The sequence below is a fragment of the Balaenoptera ricei genome, chromosome 4, assembly GCF_028023285.1.
Source record: "Balaenoptera ricei isolate mBalRic1 chromosome 4, mBalRic1.hap2, whole genome shotgun sequence".
Lineage (NCBI taxonomy): Eukaryota > Metazoa > Chordata > Mammalia > Artiodactyla > Balaenopteridae > Balaenoptera > Balaenoptera ricei.
In genome coordinates, this window is record NC_082642.1 from 8,316,906 (window position 1) to 8,330,264 (window position 13,359).

The 13,359-nt window shown below is 34.5% G+C and overlaps 1 protein-coding gene across 2 annotated transcripts in view; it reads right to left on the reverse strand.

The window, feature by feature from the left end:
• Positions 1-13,359, reverse strand: part of RNF13 (ring finger protein 13) — a 143,528-nt gene that overhangs the window by 56,301 nt on the left and 73,868 nt on the right. The window contains exon 5 of one of the 2 annotated variants that reach the window (XM_059920114.1): positions 1,409-1,496. In XM_059920114.1, coding sequence (XP_059776097.1) covers positions 1,409-1,496 — 88 coding nt within the window. Of the gene's footprint in view, positions 1-1,398; positions 1,497-13,359 lie in introns of both variants that reach the window. The other variant, XM_059920115.1, reaches the window with a different exon arrangement.

Genomic DNA, 13,359 nt, shown 5'->3' on the forward strand with positions numbered 1-13,359 from the left:
TTGCTGAAAACTCTTTCTTGCATATATGACTCAATCCAACTTAATAACAAGAGGTATTATTGTTATATACTAAAAGAAAAACAAAAACAAAATATTTAATCCTGAATGTTGGCAGTGTATTTATTTAGTGTATTCTGGGTTCTGAACCCAATTGCCAATGTGTGTGGGGATCTTCCCACACCATCAAACAACTCAACTCAATTCTGACATTGTCTACCTGGAGATATAGCATCAGATTCCACAGGGTTAGGGTTCGGTCTCACAAGAATCCCCATCCCCCACTTCAGACACCAGCCGCAAGTCCAAGCTGTTACCTGTGCTTCTGACCCACCCACCAGCTACGGACTGGAGGTTCCAACAACCCTTACTCCATGGGTTCAATTAATTTGTGAGAGCAGCTCACAGAACTCAAAGAAACATTTTATCTACTAGACTACCAGTTTGTTATAAAAGGATATAATTCAGGAACAACCAGATGAAAGAGATGTATAGGGCAAGGTATATGGGAAGGGGTGCAGAGGTTCCATGGTCTCTCCAGGAGTGCAACTTTCCCAGCATCTCCACGCTTCCACCAACCCAAAAGCTCCCTGAACCTGTCCTTTCAGGTTTTTACAGAGGCTTCATTACATAGGCATGACTGATTAAAACCACTGGCCCCTGAGGTCAGGGGGTGTGACTGAAAGTTCCAACCTTCTAATCACCTGGTTAGTTCTCCTAGCAACCAGCCCCATCCTTTGGTGGAGTCCAAAAGTAGTCTCATTAACATAAAAAAGACACCTTTAACACTCTCACTAAATTAAGTGAAAGGATACAGCTTAAAAATCAGTCTGATTAAAGCCAGTTATTTCATTAAAATTGGCTCATTTTCTCTAGTAACGAATAAGGAAAGACATTCCCATTTTGAATGGAAAGCTATAGGCATGCCAATATACGTTACGGGGCTAATAATAACCAACTGGCATAAGAGAGCACAAGTACGTGGCTTTGAAATTCCACAAGAATACAGTAGCTACTTAGTATTTCTGCATATCCTAAAATTTAACGTTGTGAATCTCTAAATAAATCACAAAAATTCTCCTATGGCATCCTTAACTCAATATGCTTATCTCTATTTAAAGCTTTGGCTTTCCTTTGGTTTTTTACCATAATATCAATACATCCTCTAAAATGAAACACATAGGTTAAAAAAGCAACAGCAACAACGACAAACTGTTCAGAAAAGAACAAGTCAATTCCACTTATATTGTGAACAAAATTATCCCAAGAGGATTAAAAATTGGAAATTATCTTTCTGATGGAGAAGAAATTTTGCTTTTTGAACAGAAAATGAAAGAAAAGAAATTCTGGTAAGTTTTAGTTTCGAATGATTGGTCAAACAGGAGAGAAGAAAAGTGATACCTGTACTTACTGTCGTTGGATCCCATGCTAATGAGGTCATCAGAATCAACATTGTGAACTATGGCTGCTTTGTATCCTGCCCTCTGTGCATTTAAAACCTGCAAGTCAGAAAACAGTCATGATAGGAGGAAGAAAGTGCTTTGTCATAAGGCCCCTCAACTTCAGCAAACATAAATCAACGAGCCCATAACATACAACTAGAACTAGATTATGTATATATACAAGAACAGATCTCAAGTGTGTTCTTGAAACATAATGTGTTTTATTAATTGATTATCAAGGACTTCTTTAGATATCTTGATTTCACTCATGGTACTAAATGAAATGAGAGGCAAATAAAGGACAGAGATACAAGCTACCAAACCAAAAGGATCCAAAGCAATAAACCTGTCTGGCTCTAAAGAGGTAGAGGCTTGTGATCAAGCTCTTGAGTCATGAGCCCTTGAGAAGTCAAATCTACCTCTGCTACTGACGAGTGCATTAAACTTGGGCAAATTCTTTTTCTTCCTTAATCCTCAGTTTCCCCAACTTTAAAATGAGAATGGCAACAATATTTTTCACATATGTAAAATAATTTTTTAAATGCTTAATACCATGCCTGATACCTAGAAATGAATCAAATAAAAGCTATTCTCATTATTAGCTTGATCATCAACGATTTTCTTTAAAAATCCCTTCTAAAGCTTTGAAAAAATTAAAAATAACTCCAGCCTGAAGTTGCTTACTTTGGTTCTACTAGCTATATAATCTTTCCTAAAACTAGTCTCCAAAATAGTAAGCTTTGCACCATAAGAATATGGCTAGATGTGTGGAAGAATTTTCGTACATGAAAGATCTGAAAAGTATCCACACATGTTACCACACCTCACTTTTAAAATAACAATCTGTTTTAAATAAAAATAAACCCAGACCTAACTCCTTTGGACTGTTTGGTAAAAATGAAGGATCAGACCATTATTTGCATACTGGTTAAATAAAATGAAAATTGGGTATGCAAACATATATATATAAAATAGTTTTGAATACTTGAAATACTTTTGAATACTCTGGATATAATTCTGGATACTTAATATGGTAAGAAACTCTTGAAACACTGTTTTAGTTATCAGCATAATAATGATTCAAAATTCTACCATAATTCAATAAAGATAAGACCTGAGTCAAGCTCCAAAGAGTAAGGGAAAGCCCAAAAAGTCGGGTTCCTGAGAGTAAAAGGAATGCCCAAGTGTTCAGCAGACTGGATTTGAATGCTAAGTAAGAAAAATGAGGTTCATGTATTTAACCCCAATCAGGTAAGAGTAAAATTCTCTTCTGCATTACCACTGACTTCTCTACAACTACCTCATAAATGAAAGCTGGAATTCTGAAAGAGACAATAATGTGCATTAATCAGGATATTTTTATCCTATCATCAAAAAACCCCTGAATCTGCAGTGCCTCAAAGAGTTAATATTTTATTCATCTTTATAGTCTCTACAGAACCTACGAAATAATATCCAGACAGAACAGGCACTCATTACATATTACTAGAATGAGAAAATGTATAAAATATGTGCTTAAATTAATAGCTCATATTATAACATTACAAACACAAGAGAGAAAATAAGGCAGTTTTTTTTTTTAATGAATTAAAATAGCATAAATAGTTCACCAACATAGGACCTACTGCTCTAATGTTGGGAATAACGGCAAGAAAACCAACCAGCCAACAAAATTGTTACAAGGAATGTTTTGCAGTCATGCAAAGAAAAGTCAATAATCAAAAAAGTAAGTTTACTATTTTTTGCCTATGTGTGCATGTTTTATTTTTAGGTGGATTTTGTTTGTTATACAACTAAAATTTAAGAAAATGCCAGCCTCCACAGCCTCTTCTCCGTAGATTTTACTGCTTTCCAAGGGTAGGGGAAAAAAAAATCTCTCAAGAAGAATATAATAGCTTCTAAACTTTATTTCTTATTTATTACTTATATATTAACCTATTATTTATTCATTATATTATCATAGCAGAACAGACTTCACTTAGCTTTTACTGAAACAAAAGTATACTTGGTTGGGGTTGCTATTAGTTTATCTGATGCTTTAATGACCATTTAACTGTTCCCCAAAAAAGCTAACCAAGTAACTAAGGAGAAATGTTTCTTTCACAAATCCAGAAAACAACTGTTTCCAGAGATACAATTTAAGAAATGTAGGGCTTCCCTGGTGGCGCAGTGGTTGAGAATCTGCCTGCCAATGCAGGGGACACGGGTTCGAGCCCTGGTCTGGGAAGATCCCACATGCCGCGGAGCAACTAAGCCCGTGAGCCACAACTACTGAGCCTGTGCGTCTGGAACCTGTGCTCCGCAACAAGAGAGGCCGCGACAGTGAGAGGCCCGCGCACCGCGATGAAGAGTGGCCCCCGCTTGCCACAACTAGAGAAAGCCCTCGCACAGAAACGAAGACCCAACACAGCCATAAATAAATTAATTAATTAATTAAAAAAATATATATATATAAAAAAAAAGAAATGTAGAATTTATATCAAAAGTTGTTCTCTCCTAATATAAAACTTAAGTTTTACATTTCTTTTTAAAGCCAACTAATACACAAAGTCATTGAAATTACATGATTTAACTTGTTTCCCTGAAAAATATATATTTGTGAGCAAAGATACAACATGTTAAGATACACAGAAGGTGGTCTCAGGAGCCATGATAAAGTGTATGTAAAGAAACATAGTTCAATTCAGTAAGTGTTTGCTGAATTTACATAACAAGTAAGGTACAGTGTGCTGGGCACCATGCAGAACTCAAACGTGAATCAGAAACAATCACTATCCTCAGAGATCTGGATACTCACGAATATCCAAACAGATCGGGTGCTTTCTAGCCTATCTGCTCACGCTATCATCTCTGCTTGGAATAGGCTTTGTCTTCTGAACGCCTAATCAGCCCTTTAAATTCCATTACCTCCATGAAGCCTGCCTGTCCTGTTCCATGCCCTGTTCCACATGCTGTCCCAAGCACCCATATAACTGCTTCCTGCTTAGTATTTATATCAGTTTGTTATCTTATATAGTGCCTTATAGTTGTTAGGGGAAGCACCGACAGAAACCGCCCGCCCTGGCCAGGCAAGGTAATAGCCACTTGCATGAGTTATCTCACAACAGGAGATCCTGGTAAGGAACATGGAACTAACAAGCTACCACCAACCGGAAGAATTCGGGAAGGGTCAGAAGGAGAGAAGAGACGCCAGTCCACATGTCCTACCAACCTCCCAGAATCCTTCTTGATGGAATCCACCTTGGCTGAGTGATGCGTGTGCCACCAGGAAGGACCCTGAGTCAGAATGACTGGCCGGAGACAACCCAGAAACTAACCCCATTAACCATAAAACCCGAGACTGTGAGCCATGTGGCAGAGCAGTTCTCCTGGGTCCCCTGACCCTGCTGCTCTCCACCCAGGCGCTCCCCCCGCGAAAAAGTCTCTTGCTTTGTCAGCACGTGTCTCTTCAGACAATTCATTTCCAAGTGTTAGACAAGAGCCCACTCTTGGTCCCTGGAAGGGGTCCCCCTTCCTACAACATACTTACGCATTATATGTACCATCCCATTTACAAAACAAGCCTTCGTGGGGTCCTTAAATCTTCTTCAGTTGTCTATGTGTGAATTTTTCCGGTAAGAAGGGACAAAATAATCATCAATTTTACAAGAGGCTTTCTGAACTGCAAATTGTTAAGAATGTAAATTAATGGATTTACAACAATCTGCTATGTGTGTAACTAAATCTAGGCATTAGATTCTTAAAACTGCATTGAGCAACTGAGGAGAACGGTTTCTTTCACACATCCAAAATGCAATTGGTTCCATAAATACAATATAAAATTATATCAATCTCAAAGGCTGTTCTCTAATAAAATAATAAAATTCCTTATATAGAAAATGACTAAAATAGGAAGGAATTCTGTAAGCACAAATGTGAATTACAAAAAATAGAAACATGTTTTCAAAATTTTAAAAAGAAGGCTTCCCCAAGGTTTTTGTTGTTGTTATTGATTTTTAAAATAATGAAATTAAATCAAAGAAACACATTAACATATGGCTCAACAGGCTTATGAATACAAACAAGGAAAATATATCCATGTTATGAACTATAAAAATCATGTGTCAGTCAAATTAAATTACATTTTTAACTAAGCAGCAGCTGGTATTTTCAAAAACACATGAGGCAGAAATAAGACCTAAATCATTCAGTGTGCATGTGCAAGGTTTCACATTCATAAAATGCAACTTCAAACATGTTGTCAGATGGAGGCAAAGAACTCAAAGATACATAAATAAAAAGTGGGCACAGTTAACAAACCTAAATTCTTAAACAGCCATCAACACTGAAAATTGCATGAAAAGGCCTTCTGAATTGAACTACAAATCTGCCTTTTTAAGGAAACTGATTAGGGAGCCATTAGCTCAAATTGTGGTAAATGTACTAGTTTACATCTAATCAACAAATTAGCTGCAATTAAATTACGTAGACCAGGTAGCACCTAACCAAGAGTTTTAAAGAAATATGGGACTGCTGGCTTGTTATTATAAATAGCCAGTATGCCAGAAGATGGCAGACTGCTAATGGAAGAGGCTTCAATAAGACATGTTCTAAAAGGAACCCTGGGAATGACACAATAATTCATCTTATTTCCAGACTGGATGAATTGGTAAAACACTAATAAAAGAGGCATTGTAAGAAGAAAAAACTGATTGCACTGTCAAGATGTCCATAGTTCATTAATGACATAAATGTATACTAATCTATCCTTCTTCTCAAAAAGATAATAAAACCAAAATCCTGCTGCCTTAATGGAAATCACAATACTAGAAATCTAAATTTATGATATTTATATTTTAAAGTATTACCTTAAAAATTAACCAAAGATAATTTTTTCATGCATCTTAGTAAAAACATTAAATTATCAGAAAACTAAGCCTGACATCATTGTGAAAAAAGAGATCTGAAAAATAACATTTAGAGCATTTTGAATGCCAGACTTTATGTTCCTTAAGGAACTACCTTGTTTACTGGTATATATCTCAAGCCTAGAAGAATCTCTCTCATGTAAATACTTGTTTAATCAAACTAAATTACAACTACGATAACTATTACCCAGTCTTACCCAGAAAGATATATGCCACAAAAATGAAATTTCCTTATATTTATTGCTTAGTTCCCCCTTAAAAACATGCCAAAAATTTTACTTCAGTCATTGTGGATAAAAATTTTTCTAAAACATTTTCCATTTTCCTAGCTGTCTCAATTAAAACACACCAAATGTGATTTGACTTTTTCCAGTGACTTGGGGATTATCATGCACATGCTTTACTGGACCCTAGCGGGTTTTTCTCCTTCATGTTAAGTGTCAATGTTACTTCCTCTCTCTCTGTGCTTAGACTACCAGTAGTCATTCTAACCTTGCTCCACCCTTATATTCTTTTCTATAATAGAGAAACAAAGAAGTAAACCTGATAAGAATTCTATGCTTTAAAAAAAAAATTAAGTACATAAAAAGTTCCAAGAAAAATCATCGGGAAAAGTATATGGTTTCAAAGCTGAAATTTTGTGACATTTATTATGGTGGTACAAAGGCATGTTTCCGTCTCTTATTTTAGGTTATGTTCTGAGAGCGTTGACCTTTTGATAAACGGCATATTACAAATGTACATGTTTATTTATTATTTAGGCTTAAAGATAAGTTGTATTTATTTCATTAGAAAATTCTTGTGGTAGGGCTGGTAAAATCTGTTTGTATGCAAAGCCATACTTACCTGTTTCAAGTAGAACAGAAAACAGAAGCCAGAATCCTTGGAACTTTAAAAATTAATTAAAGATTTTATGTTATGTCCCAGTGGCAGCATTTTAAAGTCAATCTTAGTACATGGGAAAGCAATTTTTAAATATCGAGGGTATTGAAAACTGTAGGTAATAAAACAATTTAGTGGACCTGGGCGAACTTTTTTAATAAAAGGAAATTTCATTACCAGAGTATCATAGCTAATACAGGTAAGTACTGTTTCATGAAACTTCATTACAGGTCTTTGAATGTGGCTGTTTCTAATGAAGTTTTAATATTATATCTAGCACATGGTTAGTACTAAAGATTAAAACCAAAAATGATCCTTTTTTCTTAGTGACATTAAGAAAACCCAAATAAACCTTTATGTGTAGCTATTTCGAATGCTTGCTATTGATTTAAAGATGTTTTTCTTTAAAAAAAAAAAAAACTTTTACTTTTATATAATGAACTATACCAGTTAAAATAAACTATATCAGTTAAAAGCTGTCTAGAATTTTACTTCTGAGAATTGCAATTTAAATTTAACAAAGGTATCCATAAAATATTCTCTAGTTACCTATGTATTGACTATATTAAAGTGCAAATTAAAATGAAGGATCCAACCTAAGTTCATATTTTTGGATACTGATAGGATTCATATTCCAATCAAATCTTAATTATTTCTCATCCTAACACAGCAGAAGCTTCATTTTAACCCACCCACCACTGTTAATAAAGCTTTTTGGAAGAAACTGTTGTGCAACAAAAGGATACATCTAAACTTGCTATCAGCCTACTAAGAATTTCCAAGTAATGACAAGGATTCATACTGCACTTGAAAAACAACTGATGGGGCAATGAGAATGTGATGGTCAGCGCCACCCAGTGACAGATCTCTGACCATACTCCTCCCTTCGCTGCCTACTCATTTTGATGTTCTAAGCACTATACTGTAAGCTCAGCACACAGAACTGCATAAAACATAAGTCCTACTCCCAAGAAGCTGAAGTGAGAAAAGATATACCCATGGTGTTTTTTTAGGCTAGAATCAAGCGAGAGAAAGAAAATATTACAGGGCAAAAAGAAAGAATCTATAGTAAAGAAATAGGAAATGCATAGTACTGCTGGCTGGGGTTTGCCCTGGCCTCAGCAAAAAATCTTTCCTATCACAAGGTTTTCAAACACAAGACAGAAAATGAGCAGCTTTAGTTAGCGATCACTTTGTGGTACACTTAACATCACTTCATTAAAACATTTGAAATTATTGTAAAAATATTCCAAATAGGAAGCTCCTTCATGAAAATAAGATATTAATACTAGTTTAACACAATCTGTAAATGAAATAAAATCTAAAAGATTTACCTAACAAAGTCTTCAATGAAGTCTGGTTAAAGTAATTAACAACATTAACTAACATTAGTAACAGGTCTCTCTTAAGCTGAAGAGTACTCAGATATTTACTTTACTATTTAAATTGTACATACATACATTATGAATACTTTTTCTGTGAATGCTATGTTTTAAAACACAGAAGGTAAAAAGCCAAAACAAAAAAGCATAACACAGATACTGATGGTTTTGGAGCCTGGCCTCTTCTGTCCATCTTGGCTATACAGTGGGTTTCTGCACTCCCAGCAATCTGAAAACTGGAGGTTCACTTTACTGTCCAACCTCTATGGATCCTCTGCAAAAAATGTAGTATAGCTCTGCTTCTAAATCTTTCCAAATGCCAACTGAAAAAAATTCTCTGGAAAACTAATTTTCTTTTCTTTCAGAACTGGCAACAGAAAGCAACCGTAACTCAACCATCAGCCTGGGCACAAACTACCCTTTTTCCCAACTTGGATATCTAACACAGAAAAAAAGTTGTTTTCCCTATAAGGGAAAGAGATGAAGTAAAGAAATTAATGGAGGACTTAGAGAATAGAGATAATTTTCAAAACCTAGCTATGATCTTCTTTCATCTGAAGAACTAAGAAGAAATTAAGAAGTAAAATCTCTTTCTCAAATGATCAAAGCAAGGCAGATGAGAATGGAATAGTAGAGAATTCAGAGTGTGAATATAAAAACTGTTAATTCTATCTATAGGATAAAAATTCCTGGAAACATTACAGCACAGTAGGGAATAATCAGTTGTTGAAATAAGATCCAGAACTGTGGCAAGCAATCCTGCCAAGATTAAATCCAACATAATTCTTTCCTGCACGTTATTTTAGGATCACTACAGGCCATGTTGAGAAGAGCTACTCTATGGAAGACAGTATTAGACCCTAATGACGTTTTCACTCTCATTAATAGGAGTTCAATGACATAAGCCATCTTTCCCTCTTTAGATCCCATCTTTCTTCCTTAACTAGACATTCTTCATTTAATGTGTATCTGAGTAATATGAATAAATTGATTTTGAAGCAAAACAATGTGTGTGGAATCTATGACAAAGGAGGTAAGAATATACAATGGAGAAAGGACAGTCTCATAAATAAATGGTGCTGGGAAAACTGGACAGCTACATGTAAAACAATGAGATTAGAACATTCCCTCATACCATATACTAAAATAAACTCAAAACGTATTTGAGACCTAAATTTAAGAACTGAAACCATAGAACTCCTAGAAGAGCACACAAGCAGAACACTCTTTGACATAAATCAGATCAATATTTTTTGGCTCTGTCTCCTAAGGCAAAAGAAATAAAAGCAAAAATAAACAAATGGGACTGAATTAAACTTAAGGCTTTTGTACAGCAAAGGAAATCACTGATAAAACAAAACGACAACTCACTGAGAGAAAATATTTGCAAATGATATGACTGATAAGGGGTTAATATCCAAAACATATGAACAGCTCATACAACTCAATATCAAAAACAAACAACCCAATTTAAAGTGGGCAGAAGACATGAATAGACATTTTTCAAAGAAGACATACAGATGGCTAACAGGTACATGAAAAGATGCTCAACATTGCTAATTATCAGGGAAATGCAAATGAAAACCACAATGAGATATCACCGAACACCTGTCAGAATGGCTATCATCAAAAAGCCTACAAATAACAAATGTTGACAAGGATGTGGAGAAAAGGGAACCCTCCTGCACTGTTGGTGGGAATGTAAATTGGTGCAGCCACTATGGAAAACACTATTGAGGTTCCTCAAAAAACTAAAAACAGAACTACCATATGATCCAGCAATTCCACTCCTGGGAATATACCCGAAGAAAACGAAAACACTAATTTGAAAAGATACATGCATCCCGATGTTCACAGCAGCATTATTTATAATAGCCAAGGTATAGAAGCAACCTAAACATCCGTCAATAGATGAATGGTTAAAGAAGATGCGGTATATAACTGAATATTATTCAGCCATAAAAAAGGATGAAATTCTGCCATTTGCAACAACATGGATGGACCAAGAAAGTATAAAGCTTAGTGAAATAAGTCAGACAGAGAAAGACAAATACTCTATGTTATCACTTATGCATGGAATCTAAGAAAATAAAACAAATGTATATAACAAAACAGACACAGATTCACAAATATAGAGAACAAACTAGTGGTTACCACTGGGGAGAGAGAAGGGGCAAGATAGGGGTATAGGATTAAAATAGGTAAGCAACAAAGATATATTGTACAGCACAGGGAAACAAAGCCAATGTTTTATAATAACATTAAATGAAGTATAATCCTTAAAAATTTTGAATCACTATGTTGTACACCTGAAACTAATGTAATATTGTAAATCAATTATACTTCAAAAAAAAAAAAAAGAATGTGTGTTGAAGAGCTATGTAAATAAAGTTACTGGCATTACATTCTTTCATTAGGTTAGGGTAAAGTACATGTAATTTACTATTTTTCATCTTTATTATTCATTGAATGTTACTTTCTTAGTAAAAGAAGAGAATTTGCTTTGTTGTTTTAATACTGAATAAATCTGTATATAAAGGAATCTAATTATTAAAACACAGATATTTTTATCAAAGGGTGGACGAAAGGAATAAATGAATAAATTAAAGAACTAGTAGCAGAAAGCTGTTTGAACCATATACGGGTAGAAATGTTTCCATCCACCGAGTGTCATTTAATTAGTGAAAACTTTGATACAGGATTCTGAAGTAGATTAGTAAAACAAATGCTATAAGTTACTTTGTAGAAATATAGAGAAGAGTAAGAAAATTTAAACAATGATATTAGATGACTTTGAGATATTTGAGAGTTTAATTTCTACTCAAGCTCACATCTACTTGCTTAATACCACTGAAGTAAAAGTGCAATTCTGAGAATACCATGTAATGTATCAGCCTGGAGGCCTGAGACAGAATAATGAAAGGTAAGCCTAGAAAGAAAAGCTGGATGCCTATTTTGTAGGATGATAAAATTTCACTCCAAAAATTTTATTCCTTGTTATTATGATAATAAAGTCACACAAATAATCCAAAAAATGTTTATGTTAACTTTTTAATTCTCATAAAAATTGGGACCTAGAGAAAAATGTTTGTGGGATAAATGAATATCTATATTTAGAAATACTTCCAAGAGCATGAAGTGAAATGAACGTGAAGCCAATAAAAGGTTCCAATAATACTGTTTATTCCCTAATCCAGTTAAATTTAATTGTAAGCCCTTAGGATTTTCTAAATTAGTTCATTCAGCAAATATTTATTAATCATCTACCAAGGGCCATACAATGTATTAAGCATTTGAGTTGTAGAATCTAAAACACTATCTTTTCCCTCACAGAGACTGACATGGGATTAAATAAGTAATATATAAAAGAAGAAGTGATCTATTCTGCCTTGAAGAAAATCAGGGAAGGTTTCAGATAGGAGATGAAACTTCATCTTAGGCCTAAAACAAAGTCAGATTTCCCAGACAGACAAGCAGAGGGAAGATATTCCAGATGAAGGACATGGTAGAAACCAAGACAGACGGGGAGAGACTGCTCAGCACATATGGGGATTTGTAAAGTCTTGACGATTAAGGTAAGGGGGCAGGCAAAGTACAGATGTGACTTTAGACAGAGACAGAAGTCAGGTCAAGTAGGGGTGTGTACCCCAGCTAAGTTTTGTAAAAGTCACATTCCAACAGAAAATGAGTACCAACATATTCCTTATCATCTTTAATCCAAATGTAACTCCATCTAAGCACCCCCCACCCAAAAATGCAGAGGGAACAATATCTAAGTCCTTTCAGCCTCCTGCAGCTATATTTTTCAAAAATAATCACTAGAAAATGGTAACATAGAAGTAAAGAGGTCAGTTTGAAATGTTAGTGAGTCACATTGATTAAAGAAAAGGGTCAATTTGCAGATAGTCATACAAAGAGATTATAGAAATGATTACTCAACAGCACATTTACTCTAAAAAGTAATCTCACATGGGTTGAATTTTTAAGATCAGAGTATCATAATTTTGATCAAAATTTTATACCTTCGGTAACTTAGAGCCAGATTTAACATCATGTGGCTTTGTCTCTACTACCAACATGTGGAACTGTAACCAAATATATCGCTCTTTAAAAAATAACTTTCACTTGTTGATTGCAAAATACAGTTCTATAAATAAAACCCATATACATATATATATATAAATGTTAATTTTATTGCAGAAGTTTGGAGATTATAATGATAGCATTTAATTTAAGTTTGAGTCTGTGTTGGACAAATATGCACTATGCTTTTCAAATGATTGGAAAATCAGTTTTATTTGCCTCCTTTTTTGACAGTGGTTTGATTTTTTTGTTTAAGCAAAAATCACTAAACTTGTGCAATGGTAGCATGGAAATTACCTGAGGTGTCTTGTATGATTGTGCTTTGGCCAGGGTGGACGTAGCTTAAATTATAAAAACTAAAGATTAAAGAAAAAGGAAGTATAAGTTCATGTTGCCTATTTAGAAGAGAACTTTCATTCTTCATAACTATATAACATTATAATGCCACTGATTCATAAGGGGTTTAAATTAATTCTGTGGTGTAGGACACCAGCATTATTAGTGTTCATTTTATATCTCTAACGTTCTTGGTCCTATTGAAACATTTCAGTATACAAAAATACTGCAGTATTAATACCCAAGAGAAAAACTATCATAACGTGTATGCTGGTCATTACGATCAGTGTGGTACAATTTTTAAAAATAAACTATCATGCCCTTCAAAAA